This window comes from Archocentrus centrarchus, chromosome 19 (genome assembly GCF_007364275.1).
Source record: "Archocentrus centrarchus isolate MPI-CPG fArcCen1 chromosome 19, fArcCen1, whole genome shotgun sequence".
Lineage (NCBI taxonomy): Eukaryota > Metazoa > Chordata > Actinopteri > Cichliformes > Cichlidae > Archocentrus > Archocentrus centrarchus.
The window spans coordinates 15,827,999-15,851,162 of record NC_044364.1 but is presented as its reverse complement, the minus strand read 5'-3'; the positions used below and the strand labels follow the sequence as shown (position 1 = coordinate 15,851,162).

Sequence of the window (23,164 nt, the reverse complement as noted above, 5' to 3'; positions counted from 1 at the left end):
GACAGCCACAAACATGAACGCACGCACACACACACACACAAACTCACAGAGCATATTTTTAGGGACAGACGGATTCTTTTTTTGTGACGCCTACAGAGGACATAAGGGGATGGTATTAAGGTAAAAATAGAATATAATGATTGAGAAGAGAAAAGAGAGAAACAGTTAAGAGGTAGAAGTAAGAGCAGAGAAACAAACCTTTATTGTTCAAACCAGCGTGGCTGCTTTACTTGGTAGTAGATCACAGACTTGTACTCATTGATCCCATCATCTCCAGCCCCAGGGAAGATCACATTCTAGATAAACGGTAAAGACACATAGCAATTAGGTAGTAAGACAATATAACTGGTTATCTGGTTATGTTGGCTTAGCGGTTAGTTCGCTCAAAGTGCCACAGTCGCGATGGTTGAACTGCTTTATTATCACTCTGTCAAATATTGGCACGCTCACAGCATGTGGAAAATTGACTAGCACTTATTTCATAAAGTACAGCCCCTGGAGCAGAAAGCCTTAATCTAGCAGAATGGCCTTTAAAAGTCTGGATGCACTTTATGCATGAGCACCTGCGTGCTGGCTGCCAATCTCATGACAGCATTGTGGAAATAAGAAATAAATTAGAAATTAATTATTTAAGAAGGAGCAGCAGTGGCTCCCCATGCAGCAGGATGTAGAAGGAATCCAAAAGCAGGGAAGCAGACCAGCTGGTGCTGATGGATCCAAACATGTAAATTGGTCTTCCTAGTGGGTCCCTGTGTTTCCACAACAGGTCAGGGTCCGTATGTAAAATACTACATGCCCCACTAGAGGATTCAGCAAGAGGGATGGAGTGACAGCGGATGGTGCGTACGCCTTGTTTTCTATCAATCTGTGCTCAGCCAGCCTACCTCTTTCCTCCCACTACTCCAGCTGACTCCCTGGCCTGCTAGTGTACTGCCTGCTGAAATACTCCTACACTAATGGTTTCTGACAACCAGCAATTATGAGGAATAACAGACCCCATCTCCCCCAGCCATGCTGAGCATATATGGGGGGCAGGTGGTAGCTCTAGTGCCTCTGCTCCTTTCCTAAGTGGCCAGGGTTTCGGACAGCTTCAGATTTCAGAGAGGGCGAAAGTGGCTAGGGTCTAACTATAGGTGAGAGGAGTTTCACCAGGGATGCTAATCAAAGTCAAAGGTAATAAAAAGTTACTGTCCAGTCTTTCACATCACAAATCCTTTAAGATTTGGAGGAAAAGGGGGGAGGATGGCAAACACCAGAGGCAGAAAGAGGCACAGAAAGAAAATGGACAGGGAAGAATGGAGAGGATCAGAAGCCTGAGGAGGCAGAAATGCTCAGAGAAAAAGCCACCAAAAGCAAAACCGACAAATTAAACCCGTTACACAAACTCTGTGAGCAGTGACACAGATCTATTTCAAGTGCCTAGTATATGGAGGCATCTTTAATAAAAACAAAATATTTTTTATTTTGGAAGAAAAGCTGAGTTAGGCAGCATTAAAAATAAAGATTCTGTTATCAAGAAACAGCTTTTCAGCCCATTAAATCCAGCCAGGAAGAAGGAGAATTAACCAATTACTTCTTATTCCTATAGTGCTGAAAACATGACATTAAGCATTTCTGGGAGCTTTTGCAACGCAATAGCAACATGGTGACAACACTTTTAGATGCGATCGATCTCTCTTGATCATTGCTGACTGCTGTCACTGACTCTGCTTATTACATCGCAAAAGCTCTGACAGCCTTAAATGCAGACTTTCAGTGAAATGTAATGACACTCAGTAGGAATTTACACAACAAATTTGTATCTATTTAGCTCTTTATAAGTTATGCGTTCTTATAACAAGTCCAAGCTTCAAAGCTGCAGCGCTTTCTTCTCAAGAAACTATAACAACTAGAAATGTGAAACTTAAGGAGATCGTACAATCTCCACCACTACTCAGCTCCAAAAGCTAGAGGCACTATATTATAGATATATATATATATATTTTTTTTTTTTTTTTACATTTTACCTCATTTTCTTAACCCACTTATTTAGAAATATCTTTTGATCACAGAGCTTACTAAAACACGTGCAGCTTTGCCTCGAGGGAGTGCCACAATGCCACAAATTCTCTCTCAAACCTGGCTGCATTGATTTATATGAAATTCAATTTGCTCAGTCTGGGTTATGACTCAGCCAGTGGCTAAAATTTAAGTAATGACTGATTAAAGTCGATTGTGGTTTATTACAAGAATCTGAGTGTGAAAAGGGCTGGCTCACAGAGTAACTGATCATACACTGGAAAAGCACCTGCCTGCAAGACCAAATGAGCACGACCCGTTTGCGCCACTCTAGGTGTAACAGCTCATTTATGCAGATTAGATTTTCAGATGTGTATTCTAGAATAAACTAAGAATAATTCCAGGTAGGACTAGTACACATGGCATTTAATTCGTAGGCTGGAAAAAAACATTTATAAAGAGAGGATAGTGCACTCAAATATTGATTGTTCTTCTGATGTAAAAAAAAAAATCTAATTAACTGAGCTCTATAGCAAGAACTCCAAATTACATAAAAAACATTTTGGGACAGCTTGCTTACAAACAATTAGAAAGAGGAGGAATGATCCTTCTAACTTCATTAGCAAAGGTAATTAATTACAGCAGAAGAAAAATGCTGATTTTACATATCACATCACTATGCTGCCCACACTGCCTGTCCACGTGCCTGAGTTTGTAACTGGCTCTGACAATGGCTGATTTTCATGGAAGTGAACCAAACTTTGGACTACTGCATCAGCCACAAAGCACCAATATTACAATTCTTTTAATTCTGACAGGCAGCAAAGGCATACAGTATGGCCTGTGTATCACTCTGCTTCATAGGAGACCTCAGCCTCACAGTGCTGAGCTGTATGAGACTAGAGCAAGCCTGGTATATCACAGCCTGTCTGATAGATTAACTGCTTATAGCACTCATGTCTTGAATGCTGAAACCCAGGAAAAAAAAATAGCAAAAGCAGCAGGTTAACATTCCTCAGCTCGTACCTCGAGTTTCTTGCCGTCCTCATCATAAACCGACATGGTCACCTCGACGTTTTTGGGTGTTGCTTATTCCCTTTGTCAAAATCCCCCTGAACCAGAGTCACGTAGATGTCGTTTCGCACATCCCCTTTAGGAAATAAAAAAACAAGAAATGAGAAACCCACAATTCTCCAAGGCTTCACTTCACAGGGCTTCAGGTTTATCCTTTTCAATATATTAATATTACAGCAACCTGGAATATTATATGTATGGCTGACTTCAGTCCATTAAATAAATAATGTCTTGGTTTCTTCTCTCTATTACAAACATTTGGAAAACTACAACTGCTTTGAATGAAGTAGAAGCACAGGACAAATGAACAAAACAATGATTTGCAAATAATTAAACCTATATTTAACTAACATTTTGTTTTTGTTTTAATAAATGCTCATTTTGACTTTGATGCCACCAATTTTGTTTTGTTTTTTTGTTTGCAAAGCAAAGCAATCCCAAAGCACATTCTGCACATTACAACAATGACCTGCCTGCAACTATCTCTGACAATGGCTGATTTTCATGGTGGTGAGCCAAATGTAGGCTGCTCCATCGGCCCCCAAAGCACCAATATCACAATTTGTAAATTCTGACAGACAGCAAAGGCATACGTGGCCTTTGTATCACTCTGCTTTATAGGAGAACTGATGAGTTAAGCACCGCACTGAGCTGTGTGAGACTAAAGAAAGCCCACTATATAAAAGCCTGTCAGAGAGAGGGACTGCAGTTCACACCTGTCACCACTGGAGAAAATTTGGAGAGCTGTAAAATGAAAAATACAACAAAGGCTGCCTCAGGTGGCTTAAAATCCTATATCAAGCAAGAATGGTGACACATTTCATTATTAGAGCAGCTGGTCTTAAAATTAAGTGCTTAAGAGTGTTTTAAAGGTGTATATTAAAAAGAAAATAACAAAAACCTGGCATAATTATCTCAGGAAAGCCCATCTTGCGAGCCACAGCTGTTGATCGGTCCAACAGGTGAGGGAAATCCTTCCTTATCTGATGAATGTCTCCAGGAAGAGCAGCTTCAGAGTTACCCACAGACCTGGTAGTTGAACCAAAGTTAACCAAGTTAAAGTAGTTTATGAGAAGAAATGTGAAATAAAACCATGCTTAAGGAAAAAACACTAAAAAGGGACTTCTTGTGCTTTCCAGATGTCAAAGTGGCATTTGGAAAGACATTTTCTGTGGGTTTGTTTCAATGACTAAAATCAATGACTGTTTAATATCTACATTATCTTACAGAGACACTAAAGGTTATAATTCCTAAAGTCAGCAGAGATCAACCTTTAATGACCCGGGGGGGGGAATCACTGAATAATCCTAAACACAGGGGGGACTTGTGTGGGGTCATTTTTCTAAACAGTGTGACACCAGTAGCTGCTTTGTTTTTCTCCTGGTAGGGAGAAATCCTTGGCTCCTCTTCTGAGCCAGTTTCAGCTCTGTAAGCACATTTTAAAGGTGGCTTCACTCACTCTTAATATTGACTATGAAAAAGAAAAAAAAAAAAAAAAAGCCCCATAAATTAACAGCATTGATGAAGAAACGACTGAAAGCATCAAATTAAAGCAGTCTGTAGTGCACTTGTTCACAGGCCACCAGAATGAGTGGTCCTTGTCAACCTTAGAGGCTTTTTTCACTTACACTTTATGGGCCCCATATTGCTGTGAGTGACAAATCCCTCACTAGGTTAGCAGGAAGTCTTTTGATATGCGAACATGACTGAAACAGCTGCTGTGAGTACTGCACTGTTTTTCCCAGTGAGGGTCAGGGCAGACCTGACATTTATCCAAGTACGTCTTCATTGGGCATGACAATGCCATGGAGACTGTCATGCTGTTTCCCCTTCTCAGCAGCACAAATCCCTCAGATGGTGAAGGGTTTTCTTCTCTCCATGGATATGAAGTCCTTGATAAGAGCCAGCCTTCGCAAAAGTCTCTACAGCTTAATTAACATCTGGATCACTTGGATACTGTAGTCCTGGTGATGAGACCAACTATTTATGGTATGGGCAATAACACTAAAAGCAAATGATGTTTTTCATTAGCAAGTTGAACAATTTTACTGCCTTGCCAGGATGTTGGGGTTAATGGCACTTTGTACAGAAGAGATCTGAAATAAAGTATGACAACAGTAGAGTGTAGTTAAGTTGAAACTTTATACATTAGATGCTACCCTTTTTCTTTTAATGAATCAGGACTGTAATGACTCTTAAAAATATTGGCAGCCACCAGTGCTAACCCTCAGCCTCCTCGCAGTACAATCTTTAGGTGCCACAAACCCCCTGGAAGTACAAAATCTTGAACACATAATTACCAGGTCTCAGTAGATCTTAAAGGGGAGCCTTAGTGACTTTATTCACTATATCAGTTTAAAAGCAAATGGCTAAGTAAGAATCAGGAATAAGAAATAAATATAAACAACTGGGATTGGCATTATTATGGTGAGAACTATAGTTGGACATGCCTTTATAACCCTAGGGGTTTCTGACTCAACTCAATAACATGTTAGCTTTTATATGTTATATGCAGATGCATCTATGATATCAATTTGAAAATCCTACATCGCCTCATTCTCGAGTTATCGTGTTCAAAATGTTGAAAGTTGCCTGCCCGTCGGGGTGGCAACAATACCCCATAAAAACGATTTAACGGCGACTGATTTAATCAAACGAGAATATACCAGGTTCAGAATGTGAGATCACTATGTGTACAACAGCGTAACAGGTTTAGACAATGACTCTGTTACCTTATTTGACAGAAAACTATGCTTATTTCTGATTTGATTTAAAAAAAAAAAAAAAGAAATGAGAAACAGTCTACTGAGCTACTTCACTGAAATAAACCCATAAATTGACAGATATTTTATCATGTTATAAAAGATCCAGTAGCAGTTTGGCATGCTTCCTCCTTGGCCTTTCTTCCTGTGTTTGCACTGTACCTTGGCCCTTGTGATTGACCTCTTTGGCGGTGATAACTTTGTTGATGACTGTCTGGAGGAAGTCATTCTCCCCTGCCACCCTGGGTGAAAAACGGGAGATGTTGAGCTGCTTGTGGCGAATGGCATCATCCAACGCTAGCCTGCAGTACGCACACAACGGGCAAACACCACGGAGGAGGAGGAGAGGTGGCAGAAAGAGGAGAGGAGGAGGAGGAGGAAGAAAAGGAGGTGAGGAGGAGGAGGTGTGGGGCAGGAAGAGCCATAAAGTGATGGGTGTAAAAAGGGGAGTGGGATGAAGGAGAGACAGAGAAAAGAGAGACACACCGAAGAGTGATGCGAATACCATGACATACACAAAGCCACTTGTTAGCAGTTAAAAGTGAGCCAGGATGGGTCATGAAAGAAACACAAAGAAAAATGATCATTTAGGAAATTATGCCCAGTCAGTATTTAGAGCAAATGTATCATAGTGAATCTTGACTTGCCCAAGTTGGGGGGGGGGGTTGTTTTTACAGATACAACCTCAAATAACAGGCTGTAAAACCCCAGAACACATCCAACGCCAAAAACAAACTCAAATATAAGCACCAAGTATAAAATGTTTTGTACTCCACGGGGCAACAAATTCATTGAAACAGCTGATGCACAGAGCATAGAAAGTAGCAGATGTGATCTGGGAGGCACCACATGTATGGCAGCTGTCAGAGAAATGTGTGTGATGGGCAAAGATGGCATCTGCTCTTAACAAGCAGGAGGAGGTGAGCACGGAGGAGAAGACAGTAGTGATGCATGGAGGACGCAATAAAGAATCTCTGCCTCTCAGACTGTCTTCAGTGTCTCCCATCTTAAACCCAGAATCAATCCAAGCAAGGAAATGAAATGAGGAACAGAGATTTGTACATTCATGGGACAAAACATTGTACAACAACAACCACAAGACTGATTTTTTTGACATAAATAAAATTATAGTTTCCTTTATTAATTCACTGAGCATTTAACCTTTAAAATCTCTAACTGCACTCACTGGCCACTTCAGTAGTTACACCTGTTAATACTGCTTGTGGGAGATATTTCTTGGGACACTTTTGTAACAGATGAGCCTACCTGAGAGCTGTTTCTAGACTTTTCCATTTCGTATATACCGACAGAGTCTTCTGATGACTGCTTTCAGCAGGAGAATGTCCACAAAGCTCAAATCATATCAAACTGGTTTCTTGAACATGGCGGTGAGTTCACTGCACTCAAATGGCCTCTACAATCCCCACATCTCAATCCAGTGGAGTATCTTTGGAATGTGGTTGCTGAACCTATGCAACTAACTGAACTGGTACTAGCAAGGTGTAACTAATCAAGTAGCCAGTTAGTGTATGAATTTCCTGGAGCCCAAGGGTGTGTCTTTAATTAGGGACTCGGTCAGTCGAGCCTATTTAAAGTTCTGTTTGGATGCCAGAAGTCAATCCAACCCCCCCCCCCAAAAAAAATCACATCACTGTGTCGAGTTCTCTAAACGCTCGCTCACTTCCTGCTTTGCTCATCTTGAAAACATTCAATAATACATTATGGAACTTCTATTTCAAAACTTAGTTTTTCAGTGGCAGATATTCACACTTGGACATAAATAACTCCTTGTAAAACCTCCTCCAATTTCCATGATTTATGCTCACAGATAAGCCCATTAAGTGAGGTGATCAGCTAGCTAAACTGCCTGAATCTGAGGCATTTCAATTATGCAGGGAATCACGTTAAGAAAAAAAAAAGGTTACTCTGCCTCTTTACGCCATCCTCCAAAAATGGTAGCAGTTAATGAGATTGCCTTAATTGAGTCAGCAGGGAATAGGGGAGTGTTACAGTCTCAAACCCCTTCTAATCTGGTGTCAAGGAGACAAAACTTGTAAAAAGAAAAATGATACTACCTTTTCTGATATACGGTATATATACCTAAAATAATGGACATCATTTTAAGTGCAGAAATATATCAGTCTTCCTATTTTTTTCCAAGTTTATCCCAAACTTAAAGGAACTCTGTGTTGAACGGGATTTATTTTGTGCTGCAGCACAATGCACTTACGGCTGAAATGGGATAAAGTGCTGCTTATCCTCGTCGTCCATTTTGCCCGTTATGATGTCAGTGACATCCATTACTGTGGGAAAAAAAGGGGAGAGGTGGGAGTCAGAAACATTCTCAAGGCCTGCAGAGTGTAGCATGGCTGTGAAAGAGATACAGATAAGCGCACGGTGGGGCCACATCAGGAGGTAAAAGCTGTCTCAGCCGATGTTGATTTTTTATGATGAGCACTAATTAAGGCTGAGCTGTGATGGGAAAATTTGAGTAGCGGTCACAATAAGCTGAAGACTTTTGAAGCTAAAAGATGATTAAATATTAGATGCAGTTTCTTTACATTTTCCAACAGCAAGATTCTTAAGGTAACATCGCCTTTGGCTTTGTGCTGAACACGGAGCAGAGTAATCACACTATATCAACAATATATCACTGCAGTGCTACAGTCAGTAGTCTCATTGCGTAATATACAAAATGGGGTGATGTTACACTGCTAGAATAATGAGTCCTGCTTTTCCACAAGATGCATCACAAAAACTTTTCCCCATTTTGCTTTATGTGCTGATTTGACTCAGAAAAACCTGACAGCAGGAGCTAACAGACAAAACAGGAAACACATTCTTGAGTCTGTTTGTTGCATGGCTGCAACAGAAGGTAACCAAAAATGAAGCAAAAGTTTATAGCAGGTGATGCCACAGTGACCTCAGCTTTATGAAACAAAGTCACCCCCCCCCCCTAAAAAAAAAGCTCCTTATAATTGTGCCTAAAAAAAGAGTGAATCTCAAAAAGCTTTCCATCACTCTGTGTACAGCGGCAATAATGATGATGTCTAAAGATAGGCCATCATAAATCAAGCTGTCATTTACCTTCCCCTCAGTGGCACTTGGAAAAAAGAAAAAAAAAAAAAGGACACCAAAAGAGGGGCGTAATTCTCTCTGTTGGATAACTGTGGGCAAAATAGCAATCTAATTAGTTTATGATACGTCTAGCAGCTTGCCAAAAGGCAATAAATCAAATATTTTTTTTTTCCTGTAGTTTAGCTGGAACTCTCTCTCAATTTTATCTAAATATATTTACTCACCCACATAAGGCACGATACTTACTTTAACTATAATCAAAACAAGGACGTGCACACATTATGATATTCAAACAAGGCTAGGGCTCTACAATAGAACATCTTATTCTACGTGCTCGTGTGACCGAACAGCTGCCTGCTGTACCTGCCACTCCAAAGGGTCTTCTCAGACCTGACGTCAGCTTCTTGGTGTTGTTGTCTCGTAGCTCCATCCGGCCCACTCTGACAATCTGACACACAAAACTGATCTTCTCTCTCTTCAGATCTTCACTACCTAAATCCTGAAGATGGGGAAAGAAAAAAAAAAAACTGAAGATCCTATTGCTTTAGAGTCACTACAAATCCCAGGCTGTTTCAATCAGATTGTACAATACAGGGATGAAAATCCTCTGAAAAATACAATTGGATTTAAAGCCTCATCTGACAACAGCCTTTATCTGATCGATTAATAGCACTTTCTGCAGTGAAAATGAGTTTGCTTAAAAAGGCAAACTTTACCACAAATTGCTTTGGCAACATATGTGATTGTGTCCACAGATTAATTTCCTGTGAGCAATACATTCCAAACCTAGTAAAGTCTTCCCAGCGGGCACACACTGACCCTTCTGCCCTTGGGCGTCCATCAGATAGAGGTGACTGCCTTAGTAAATATATACAAAAAGGCCGGGCTCTTTCTGAGAGAGCTTAACAAATACAGGCTCTGCAAACAGTCTCCCACATGCCTCGTAACATGGCTGAATAAACAGTGAACTACAGGCGAGTGTGCAAACACACATAATCACATGCATTCACACATCCAAACATACTCACTGTGAAGACCGCCCGCAGATTATGAAGCTGTCGATGTCTTTTACAAGGCCGGAACTTGACCATTTTACCAGGTAGTTTTCACTGTGAGGGAGAGATTTCGGCGGGGGGGGGTAATATTCACAGGCTCACAATGAAACATAAATAATATAATGAGTTCTGACACTGAGATTAACTTCAGTTTCCTTCAGAGTTACAGAACCTTGAATGTTAATCCAGACATTAGTCGGCATAGTGGTAACAAAATGCCTGACTAATGCTGGACGCATATGTAACATTCAACAGCTGAGCAGCTCGACATGATAATTTGCTGTCACAATCCTGAAACAACAGCAAATCCTTGAGCAGCAGAAATCGCAGTGTCTGTGCGTGTGTGTGTGTGTGTGTGGTGAGTGTGAATGAATGAAAGGGTTTACCTGATGAACTTGGACTCTACTGGGTCATAAAGTGACATGAGCACCTCTGCATCTTCACCGATCTTACACACCACATTCTTCAGAGTCACAAAGAGGGCAAAAGCTGGTGTGGAAGCAAACTTTGCTTGCCTCGTCAGATCAATATTCTGCTTCTGAGACTGAGAGATGGAAAAACAGAGGAGAATCAGCAGTATCACAGTGGATTTTTTAAACAATAAGGCCATAAACAGCAGCAGAGAATGGAGAATGAGACACTCAGCGTTGATGCCAGCTGTATACTGGATTAACACTACCCACTGTGTTTTTCTTTTTCTTTTTTGAAAATGTAACGAGTGAAAAAGCTAGATTTAACAATGTCTATGTCCCTCAGAATTCAATTCTAATAGATTCCACACGGAATAAAAAGCCTGTACATCCACTTCATCTCCGGGACTACATATACAGTAAAAGAACCTATTCCCTGGCGCCCTTCAAAAATGTGCTGCGGTCACATCATTAATATTCATCATGTTGACCTGGACACTTTCTTATTGCCCATCCATATGCATTAAAGACCTCCAAAAGGAAAGGTCACGTACGATGAGACCACATAACTGCAGGGCACTTAGTGTCTGGCACTCCTTACATACTGCAAACTGATATTCAGGTGTGGTACACCATTGATACGCCGAGTAAAATAGATTGGGAATTTGGCATGGTTCCTGACTCTTTGTAAAAGAAGTCAGGCACTTTAGTGTACCAGGAATGGTACTTTTAATACAAAGTTGTTCAAATGCCAAAACCCCACTGCAGACAGAATGAAAGTCATTTTTTTTGGAAAGAAAAATAGTAAAACACTCTGTATAGTTTGTCCATCAGATGGCTTAACAGAGACAGAGATAATGCTATTACACCAATAGCCAATACACTTACCATGTTCACCCCTTTATCATGCTAACATTACACACACACACACACACACACACACACACACACAAGCACTAAAGACAAAGCACAGTGAACGTCACCCTAATTATGCAAGTAATTTGTCATTAACTGAGGTACTATATACAGTGAAAATTCACTTAATGGCACCAGGTGAAAATTCAAAAGCTCACAAAAAAATAAAGTAACTGACTCAGTAAAGAATATCTAGTAGTTGAGATATGAGACTTGACCATAGGGGTTTACCGTACAAGCTAAGGTCACCAGCATAACACCTAGCTTGGCTAAAAATACTTATATTATTAAGGACTGGCAGCCCAGTGTGTGGTTTATTATCTTTTACAGTTATATTATTCAGTTGTGCCCAACTGAATAAAAAAAAAAAAAAAAAAAGCCAACAATTTAAGTAGGATGTCCTCATTTTTTTCACATGACTGTGGAAATCTGTGATAACCCTTCTTGTTTTTATTTCCTTTTAATGCAGACACTAATTGTGCTTGATTGACCAGCTGAGATTCAATGACGCAGAAGGAACAAGATCAAGATGTGTGCCGTGTTCATTCACACTGTGCACTAATGGGCATTTACTTGGCTTTAATATCGTATCTGGATAATAGAGTGGTCCCAAATACCATTTTCAGTAGTACTGCACAGAAACAATCAGAGAGAAATGCAGAAGTGGAAAGTTCTCTTATTTACTTTTCTGTCACACAGTGTACTGCACAGCATCTGTGTGGGTAACAGAACCACAAGAGCAACATGATGCATGTGCAAATAATCACGGGTGTAGCTGCTCACTGCCAATCACTGAGCAGAGCAGATTGAGGAAGAGGGGTACCTGAAGCAGGACAGCTAGACTGCATGTCCCCAGTGTTTATTAAAAAAGAAAAAAATTAAAAAAAAAACTCTCTAGATTTGTTGAATTTGCTGGTCACTTTTTAAAAAAAATGCTGCAGGGGTATGAAAAGTCACTAAATCTAGCAACAAAGTCATAAAGTTGGCAACAGTGAATTTCAGAATCCAATCCAACAAACAAATAGTAATAAACTATTCAGGTTTCTCTCTGAGTTTGTCTGTTTACCTTCTCCTCTTGGATCCGATCCTCAATTTGTTTTGAGGCTGCCTCGTGTGCCCTGAACAGGCTGATGGTGCTGGTGAGCTCTGGGTCCAGTATGTTTCCATCTTTGTCTCTGACCACCAGGTCAAGATCCAGGTACCTTGCATAAAAATAAGGGGAGAGTTAACAAGTGCCAAGCCCCGCCATAACAAAAACTTAGAGTAAAAAAGCATTGTCTGGCTGCATTTGTCAAAAGGGAAACTGAACACTTTTATCTGTAAACCGTTACTCCTGTTGCCTTACTATGCGCCCAAATTTATCCTCATATTCATTCCTGGGGCTCCACCCTTTTCTTTCAAAGCTTGCCTGAAAGGAAACCTGTTTGGTTCAACTCAACAACATGCTGTCTACATATATTCAGTGCTGCATTTCAGCAGTTGATCACTCCCTGTTTCTGCAGAAGGAGAATTCATTTCTCTCCCTGGTCAAAAGTTCAAAATTTCATCAGAGGAGCAGAACAGAGCTTGATGATTTTCATTTTCAACTGATTTTCTAGGCCTGCTGCAGATAGAGAAAGAGCTGTCATTTCATGATGGAATACAGCACAGTTTGCTGAAGCTAAATCCCATCAGTTTGCTCTCAAGCTAAGTGATGACCTGTCATTTTCTATTGACTGACACTCCTGACCTATTCCAACAAGATTCATTTTTCCGGACAGATATGAGGATAAAGGGATATAAGCCATAAGGAGAGAAAGACAAGGCTAAAAAACTCTCACAACTGGAGCCTCACTTGTTGCCATAGTCTATCTTGGAGGTGACTTTCTGTTTGAGCTCGCTGAGCTCGTCCTGTGGGAGGGTGCCGGACAGGATCTGTGAACGCCATTCGATGAGGTCGTAGATCATGTCACGGACACAGTTGAACATCTCACGCTTGTCTCCCTGTTACGCAGAACAACATACAGCTTAGCTACATTTGGAAAAGTTAAAAAAACAAACAAACAAACAAACATAAAAACAAAAAAAAAAAAAAAACAGTGGCATATTTAAACTCTAGTAGAAACTTGTACCCCTATTTATTTTATTTTATTTGGTCACATGTAAAATCAAGACAGTGCAGGTAAGCAGGTTACTTTAAGCTAAATTCAAATACATTTTATAAATTAAAAACTATTTGTGATTGATGGTTTACTAATGATAATATTATTTAAAATAAATCAAAAAATGATTTTTAAAAATCAATGAAAACAGCTGAAAGTCAATATAAAACAATTTTTATTTATTTTTTTGTATTTTACTGGAAAATTTCCAAATAGCATTTACAGATAAACCACAAAATACAAAAAAATGGCAAAATAGAAAATAAAAACACCACAAATAAAACATTTGTGCACACTATCCTTTTATTTTATAGATATGCAATACATGTTGCGATGAACCCATTTGAGTTTGCGTTTTCACTGACAGAGGGAATTTTGGCTTACCACATATAAGTCCCTCCATATTGTAGCCCACTCTCGCAGTGTGGTGGTAACCTCTTGAACCAAGGGCAGCTCAGAGGGAATGACCGTCTCTTTTTGCCTGCAGTGACAGAGAACAATTTTCTTACAGTGACTCTGTGTCCTGTCTGCCCTTTCCCCTCCACATTAAGGCCTGAATTATACTGCCTCACACACAAAAGGAGCTGCAGACACCATGGACATGTAGCTATTCTTGTTATACTACTCTCTATTCAGCTTGGAGTTTTCTTGGAAGACACGCGCACAGCTAGCTGCTGTATTGTACTGGATAGGCGAAAAAAATCCACTTTGTCACATCACTTGGGCTCAAGTGGACCACTGCATACTCACGAACGGAGAATATTGGTGTATGACGTATAAAACAGACAAGTTGTGCAAGGAAAAAAAAAAAAAAAAAAAAGTATAAAAAGTTCCCAAAGCTTTTTTGGTTTAATTCAAGGTTTCTGAAGTTTGGGTTTTATCTTTGTGTTGTGCTAGTGAAATCAAAGAAGACAGACCAAAACAAAACAGTGCCACAAGTTGTGCCACAACAAACACACACGTCACATCAAATCAAGTGCAGACCTTTCCACTGAAACAACCTCAGAGGGTCTGTACAAACAACTTAACACTTGATCTAGCCGCTAATTTTCTCAGCAGATCTGAAAATAAATCGGAAGGAAAAACTCGTTATGTACTTGCTTTCTATTTGATCTTTGGTGCTGTCTTTAGCACTGTTCGCTGCAATTTGCATGTAATTCAAAAGTGCATCAGTACTAACCCACTGCCCTCGACTGTGGCCTCTTTCAGGTGTATATAGCAAGCAGGAAATACACCCTGGAAGAGAAAGAGATCGAAAAGAAACTTAAGCGTAAAATCGAGACAGTATTTGAAGAACTGAAAAACTGAAGTTGTAAGTAAGCAAATGTGTAAGTGACAAAAATGTAAGTGTTTAAAATCTTGGTTTGCTCACCTTTTGGATTTTCTCCTCAGCCTATGGCCTCTGTACCAGTCTAATAGGGAGAACAGTTACAAACCATATTATACAACAGCGGGGGGAAAAAAACCCTCCTAAAACAAATAAAAGTTTGCTCCACTAAACATTCTTTTTTTAAAAATAGAATGATATTAAAGATGGAAATAACAGTTCTCTTCACAATGCAACACATCAAACAAAGTCATGGGTCTGGGGTCACGTGTGCCCTTACAGGAACATTATAATTACTGCAAATACAATTCCTTCCTAAAAAAATGTACAAAGAAAATTTGACAGGAAAGTTACGTCCAACGTTGGCGTGTCAGCTCTGATTAAACGTGGCATCAGTAACCCTGTTCTCACCTTCATATGTCTCAAGTATGTGCACTGTGTCTCCAATCTGCAGTGACAGCTCCTCCTCTCCCCGGGCATCGTAGTTATAGATTGCTGGAGAAGGACAAGAGAAGACAATATAAGAGGAGGAGATATTACTGGAGGAGGAAAAAGGCAATAAAGTGTTTGGCTCCCTTGTGGTGCTAATTGTGTGCCACTGCAATGTGTAGTAGAGGCATCACACATACACTGGATGTCCACCCACACAGTCTAACACAGTGATGCTTGGGCCTAGCACCTCCAGTGCTGTAATATCAACACTTTTTTTCCCACCTACTGAAAAGAAACCAATAAATATGGATCTTGCCAAAGCAAAAATAATAACAGGACAAACAGGATGCTAAAATTTTATGGTGTTCCTGATTTTTGGGGTGGGGTGAATCCTCACAGTCAGTACCGCATTAAGAAATTGTATTTTAAACCCAATTAGGACATCTAAAAACTCTTCTTGAATCTCAACCAATACAGTTGAGGCTATTATCTCTGAAGCCACCGAGTCAAGCACCAAAACACACACAAACACACACACAGACACAGTCAGAGCTCCATCAACATGTCAAGGTCAAATTATAAAGACAATAAAACCCTGACTGGTGACACTTGTTCTCTCATTCAGTGAGCAGTAAACAACATGTCACTGTCAAACAGCCAAGCCCAGCACCTGTCTATCTGAGAGTCTGCAAGTACCCCAACACACACAGAGTGCACACACAGAGTAAACACTAAAGTGACAGGGGCTGTGGAGACATAGGATCCTGTGCATCTATATGCATGTGTGCATGTCCTGCTGAGGGAACGCACACCAAGCTACTTCAACAAAGCTTTCCAGAGGTGAATGACTGCTTAATTAAAACAGACCCTCGCTGCAGGCAGCGGAGCCTTACCAGCATGCCGATGGTACAGCAAACGAATCAGCCATTTCTTTCCCTCAATTACCTGCCATCTGAAGAGCTCATTGTACTTCATTAAACTATCACACAGCATTTTCGCTAATGCTATATTAGAATAGTATTTAAAAAAAAAAACACACACACACACATTTTGTCAAAGAGAAAAAAGAAAGAAAAAAGAGTCACTTAGCAATTTAAATACTTCTGGAAAGTCATTTACTTCAAAAATTACATAATTATGCAATTGGGATTTTTAATTCTGTATAATGCAAAAGCATTACAGAATAAACTAATGATTTATGTCACATTACAGTTACAAAGCAGCCTTCATCATAGAAAGTACAAACTGGCAGCATAATATGTGTCAGCAATAAGTTGGAACATTTTTTAACCGATTTATGAGGACAACATAAAAAAGGAGACGCTATCTGTGACTTCTTGCGGGCAAACCCCTTGCTCTCGCTCTCCTTCTTTCTCTTTTTACAGACCAGTTAGCCCAGGTCCATTCTGTCTCATATTTTCTCTACCAGCTGGCTCTCTGGCACAGGATCTCCACCTGCTTTGGAAGGTACTCCAACTTCTTTGGAAGGTAGTCCTTCTTCTGTTCTGGAGATCCACAGCAAGCTGGAGGCCCACTGAAATCAAAAACCTGCAGCAGGTGGAAAACTGGTTTTTGGGACTACACCAAGCTTACAGCGACCTGAGAGCAGAACAAGGACTACATCAGTTTATCCTCGGGATGTGAGGCTCGTTACTCAGGCTGGTGAACACACTGCTCAATTATTTATTTGTCACAAAGTACACGGCAAATAAAATATTTGCAGAGGAGAAACTAATAATCTAAACCTGTGAGAAACACTGAGGTAATGTGGCGCAGGAAATGGATCAAAAATAATGACAACACGTACAACACAAAGAGGAACACTGTTAAGACATCCAAGTCGCATGCTGAACAACAACAGCCTGTGACAGATGTTCAGCATATGCAAGCCGCCTTAAGCCTTTGATTATATGCAGCAAAGTATCTCACCATCTCTGGAGGGCACAAAAACGCTATGTGTACCTATTTCATTCAGCCCTGTGTGTATGTGCATATACACGTGCATGTCCACGGTGCATTTTGTGCTCCCCAGAACAATCCAATGAGTCCAGCGAATCCACCAGAACATGACCCATGGGCTGACAATGGAGCAACAAAGGCCCCAGGAAATGAATTCAATGGTACCACACAGAGGTACCTAGAGGGGCAGAAAGCAACAAAACAATCAAAAGGGAGGTGGGATTAATCTGTGTCGAGGCATCACAGAGTAGCCCAGTCACTCTATATGAACTACGCGCTCAATTAAACTATCATTAAGACTAGCTGGAAAGGTCTGTACAGCCATCAACTGCTGCATCTGTTTGTTTGGAACTGGGTGAGAGGGCCAGCTGATTCAGCATGAGTAGCAGGTGATCAGAGGGAGAAACAAGAAGCAAAACACTAACAAAAAGATAAAGCTTTATGTTTTATCAGCAACATAAAAATTACAAAAGAACTCTGTGATCACTGCCAATGAGAGAAATCTCATATCACGCAAATGGGAGCTCAGAGAATTGCCAAAATCATCACTGGGCAAGAGGTACAATTGCAAAATGAACACAAACAACACCCTGGAAAGATGCTGACTAAATGACGACCATCAAACACAACCCTGATATGTGAGACAATGATGGTGCAATTGAAGCTAAAATGTTTCTTGTCACGTGAGAGGGTGGGTGTGTGTGTGTGTGTGTGTGTGTGTGTGTGTGTGTGTGTGTGCGCGCGCGCGCTAAATGACAGCTCTGATTACTCATAAACCTGTATTTGCATACCAGAGTAATCTGATGTCAATTAGGAAGCAGTGAGGGAGAGAAAATCCATCAGAGGAAGAAGACGAAGAGGATGGGGAAGTGGACCGTATTCCTCCCTAGAGTGTGGCATGCAAATGATTTTCTGGAAACTGGATAAACAGTAGCATCATTTGGCTGGGGCTCATTACCATACATAACCTTGTGCATAACGCTGGGCAAACTCAGAGAACATCATCATCATAGGAAACGAGTGAGGAATCAGATTACAGAACTCTCCACTTAGCCAGCAGTCTACTCCCTCTACACAATTATAAGCAGCATCATCTAAACTTTGGACTGATTGTAATTCTACACTTTGAGCACACTAATAACCTGCACTAATCCACGCAAAGCATAACATACCATTACACTCAAACGATAATACAGTAGGGGTGGAAAAGGAGGAGGGGTGGAAAAGAGAGCAAAAGGGAGGTGCACTGAAAACTGGAAAGAGACTGAGCCTCTTGATGTTTTGAATAAAGTCCCCAGGGGCTGTAAGCCCACAGAGAGAGCCAGCCAGGAAATCCCAGACAACAGAGGAAGACAAGTGTGGAGCATAAGGCAACTCTCAGAATGGATGGGCTTGGATTATACAGTACTAGAGTCAATGTGCAACTTCAGAGTTTTTTAAAAAAAAAAAAGACCCAGGAACTTATCCAATTTGTGTAACAGAGCACACTGTTATAATTTGTGGTACACTGCCATTCGTTTGTGTAAAATAAAATAAAAAAATCAATGAATATTTTTGCATTATATCCCGTCTCTCCTCATGGCTGATGTTTCAGCTTTATAGTATCATCCAGCCATTCTACAAACCAATTACTGTACAACTAGTAGACTTTACTTATCAGGCCACTCTTTGTCAACAGCAAAACAACTATTAACATCAAAGCAAGTTCCCTGATGTGTCTTTTTGGGCATCAGAAGACAAATAACTATCAAACAATGTGGAGCTAATCCTTATAGCAAGGACATTGAGTGACTGCAGAGCCAAACTAGGCAGGGCTGCATAGCGTATTATTCGTAACCCACTGGCATTCACTAGTGGTTGTGCTTCCTTTCTTCTTAAATTTGTGGTCCATGACAAAAGAATGTGACCTCTTTGCAGCTCTCACGTAACGGCATTAGTCAATTTCAAAGTGGACCTACTGCAGACATTTCTAGCTCTGCATTTTTATTCTTGAACTCTGCTTGAGTATCTTTACCCAATTCACAGTTAAAATAATAACTTCAAGATTCAATTTATAATGGGCCAGCCCCTCAGTTCATCTACTTTCTGAAAGAGGGCACTGTAGCTCCTTTCTCTTTAAGGTCCCACACCTTTAAATCAACTTCCTTCTGACTAGCTACCTCTCACAAACAGAAGGTTTGAACAGCAAGTGGGTGGGGCTACTGTTAGATCACCAGTGATAGGGATAACACATATGACACACTTATAGCAAGAATTTATAATCAGCAAGAACCTAACATGCTCATCTTTGGATTGTGGGAGGCTTGTCAGAACACCTGGAGAAAAGTGATCCAAACTCTGCACAGAAAGGCCTCAGCCAATTAGCTGGCTCAAATCTCCTTGCTGTAGGTTGACAGCAATAACCCCTGCGCCATTGTGCCAGTGATAACACCCATCTATTGAAAAAGATTTTTTATAAATACATTCAGCCTGTAGAACCTGTCAGCCACTGGGAGCCTGACCGCTAAGAGACACATTTAAAAGGCCACATTTTGTATAACTGAGTGAAACATTGCTTACCTGTCCTTATTATCCTGTTAAAAAAAAACAAACTGGAAGCTGTTAAGCTAATTGCATAAAGTTTCAAATGCCAATACAAAAAAATGTGGACTGTAAGAAAACAATAATATACAGTGAAATTGAGCTTGAACACAGGGATGAATAAAGAGGACTTTAATAAGCACACAGTGGACTAAGAATAACCTTTTCCAAGCAGCAGGACTGAATAGAGGATGATTATTACACTCCTCCGGTGCTACAGGTCTCCAAGGCGAGACGGAGGAGTCAGCAGAGAGGGGGTTTTACATGCATGGAAACACACATAAACACAGATATTCTCTGAAGGATATATATGACTATTCCAGGCTAACTGAAGAGCTCTGAATGTAAAATGACATCCCTCTTACTAGCTAAAAGCATCAGACTACATGACTACATTATGCATCTGACCTTATAAAGCTGATGCATCTCAAGTTGCTTTCTGGGAAGCATCACCTCAGTGCACACAACGAGGTATACTAGACCTCCAATAATATTATTCAGCATCAAATACAGCCAAACTGGGGAAGGGGGGGGGGGGGGTTTCACTCATTTGCATACACATAAATTTGTCTTGTGAGAGTTCTCCGAGTATGTTTTGTGGTGCAATAGTAATAGTTTAAAGCAAGATTTCAAATACTACAAATTCCAATATGGAGTTGAAGCTGGCTCAGTGTCCTACATCTTACATGCAAAGTGTTTCTGTAAACCCATCTTTAGGACCTTAGATACCTTGCAGGACACGACAGGAGCAGAAAACAAGCATACCCCTGCATTCACATCAACCTTATGTCGTCATTATTATGGGCAAATATGACCTGCGTGAGGTGCTGTTGCAGGTGTTTACTGTGTTCTCCTGATGAGCCCAGTTGGTGGTGAGATGGAATCGGCTGAAGCAAGCAACTGCTGCAGCAGAGATCACAGGTATTCTTCAGGGACCTGCCATGTGCTATTAAGGTAACAGGAAGAGGATCAGTCCCGGGGGGCAAAAGGACCAGCCCTTTGTACTGCATCTTTGGAACACCTGCAGACTTCTACGGTAACTCCTCTGTCTGATTCCTCCAAGACTGACAATAATACACACTAAAGAAAGCAGTTGTTCTAAAGCAGGGTCCAAAAACATATATCTGAATCTGAATCTAATACCAAATCAGAAAATAACTTTAAGCATTTTTTTTTTTAGATTTGTCATTTAAAGTTATTTTCTTGTGAAGAAAATAACATGCATTTTCTCATCACATTTTAGTCATATGAATTCATTATTTATATACTTTGGCAGAACTTTATCTACTTTATATATACTACAACTCCAATGCATCGAACATTGCTCTGTTTTTTTTTTTGTTTTTTTTTTAAACCCGCTTCATTTACATCTGTTTACTAGTTTTCCAGCCTCTGACTTTTCTTGGCAAATTACTGCCACTTTTAAATGAGAGAAAAATAGGAAATCATTGGGAGCAATTTGAACTGTTTCCTGCATGTAAACACAGTGTAAAAACAACTCCTTTTAAGATTTCTAAATTCACCTCAAGCATTATATTCCCAATAAATGTCAATCTGAATGTATGTCATTGTCATAAATGTCGATGTTCCATATCTTCAGTCGATAGTTACGAGCATTTTGTACACAACTTGTGAAAAGAGTGGGAAGGGGGTTGCTCTGGCAGCCTGAAAATTAAAGTGCTGACTGTAAACTTCAAGGTTCCCATTTCAGGTCTAGCCTTGGGCCTTTGTTGCCTGGACTTACCCATCTACTCCTCCCCTAATTTCCTGACTATTGAGTATATTAAAGGGAAATAAAAAGCCAAAAACACTCAAATACTTTTAAATTAGTTGAATCCTAGTGCAAATTACACTATTCTTCTTGGGTTATACTGAAGCCTATGAAATAAAAGAAAATGGGAAAAATTCCAAAACTTCAAAGGCAAAAGATAAATATTGCCAGTACAATCATAATGTTAAAAGCACTCCCGTATACAAGGTTTCTAATGCACATTGGTATGCAAAAGTCACTGTGAACAGTTAAGCAATTTGAAGATGAAATGATCTCCCAAAGACATGAAATTAAAGATGATGTGTTTTAAGTAAAATAATTTTTTAATTTTCCTTTTTTATTTTGAAAAGGTAAAAGAATGAAAAGAGCCTGAAGAAAGAAGTTTGGGCACCATGAATGGTTAGTAACTAGTAGCAAGGCAAGATAACAGCTAGTTTATGCTTTTGTAGCCAGCCAAGTCTTTAAATTCTTCTTTGATGAATTTTCCATCCATTCTTCCTTGCAAAAGTCTGAGAGATTCCTGGGTCGTCTTGCATGCACTGCTCTTTTGAGGCCTATCCACAGATTTTTAGATCGGGGACTATGAGGGCTATGATAAAACCTTCAGCCTGCAACTGTTGAGGTAGTCTAATGAGGATTTTGATGTGTCTTTTGGATCATTATCCATTTGTAAAACCCATGCTTAATGGTTGGAGAGGTGTTCTTTTCATGAAGTTCCATTTTAACCTCATCGGTCAACAGGACTGCACTGGGCTTGTTTAGATGTTCTTTTGCAAATATTTGACAGTGAATTGAAATCCAGACCTTATCTTAACTGCCACTTCTTACATTTCGAAGTGAGAAAATGGCAACCTGAAAAACTTTGCTATTGTTTCATGTTTAATTTTATGCCTTCTGGAGTTCATTTCATTTTAGTCTTGCTTAACTGTTCACAGTAACAGTATTTTTGACCAGGGGTGTCCAAACTTTCGCATAGCACTCTACGTGCCCTCGATTCATGCTAGCATGTAATGTAAAAGCAGTGTGATGGTCTCCACTTATGGCCATGCTGGTTTCACTCCACAGCTGTTACTCTGTGTGTGAGTGAGAAGGAGCTGATCAGCAGTTGCAGTGCAGCAGCAGAGGGAACACAGGTAAGAGGTAGCATTTGACTTTAGATGATGACAACTTGATGGCCTACTGTAAGAGCAACAAATGCTTCCAAACAAGTGTTAGTCCACCTAAAGCCAAAGATAAACAGATGCCAACTACCCTCAAATATCTTTGAGCCTGACAGCAATGAAATTAGTCTGAAACTAGCCCCCCCCCCAAAGCAGTCAACCTCCTTGAAACTCAGCTATCATTTATAACAAATAGTCAGAACCTCATCATTTAAGAGAGTCTTTCAAGGACTAGCCAATTAGAGGAATTCTCATTTTCCTTATTTTTTTCTACTCTTGACGAATGTGCCTTTTGTTGCGATTTGGCACAATAAAAATAAAAATGAATTGAACTGAAATGAAGATCGCTTCAAAATATGTAACTGAATTAGAAGCCTTTAAGTATGTCATTAAAATATACAATACTTTACTGAGATTTGGCTGAGATGTGAAATGCATTGTCCGTCAGACGCATTGTCAGTGGCATACATTGAGAAAGAAGACAATCAGCTATACAGCATTT

General features: G+C 40.1%; 1 protein-coding gene across 1 annotated transcript in view; it reads right to left on the bottom strand.

The window, feature by feature from the left end:
• Positions 1 to 23,164, bottom strand: part of dock1 (dedicator of cytokinesis 1) — a 203,809-nt gene that overhangs the window by 161,102 nt on the left and 19,543 nt on the right. Inside the window, 17 exon segments of the mRNA XM_030754788.1 lie at positions 188 to 296; positions 3,025 to 3,086; positions 3,089 to 3,148; positions 3,974 to 4,076; positions 4,079 to 4,101; positions 5,997 to 6,076; positions 8,065 to 8,137; positions 9,276 to 9,411; positions 9,941 to 9,969; positions 9,972 to 10,021; positions 10,354 to 10,511; positions 12,359 to 12,494; positions 13,127 to 13,275; positions 13,818 to 13,914; positions 14,614 to 14,671; positions 14,807 to 14,845; positions 15,172 to 15,255. Of these exon segments, the coding sequence (XP_030610648.1) occupies positions 188 to 296; positions 3,025 to 3,086; positions 3,089 to 3,148; positions 3,974 to 4,076; positions 4,079 to 4,101; positions 5,997 to 6,076; positions 8,065 to 8,137; positions 9,276 to 9,411; positions 9,941 to 9,969; positions 9,972 to 10,021; positions 10,354 to 10,511; positions 12,359 to 12,494; positions 13,127 to 13,275; positions 13,818 to 13,914; positions 14,614 to 14,671; positions 14,807 to 14,845; positions 15,172 to 15,255 (1,446 nt within the window).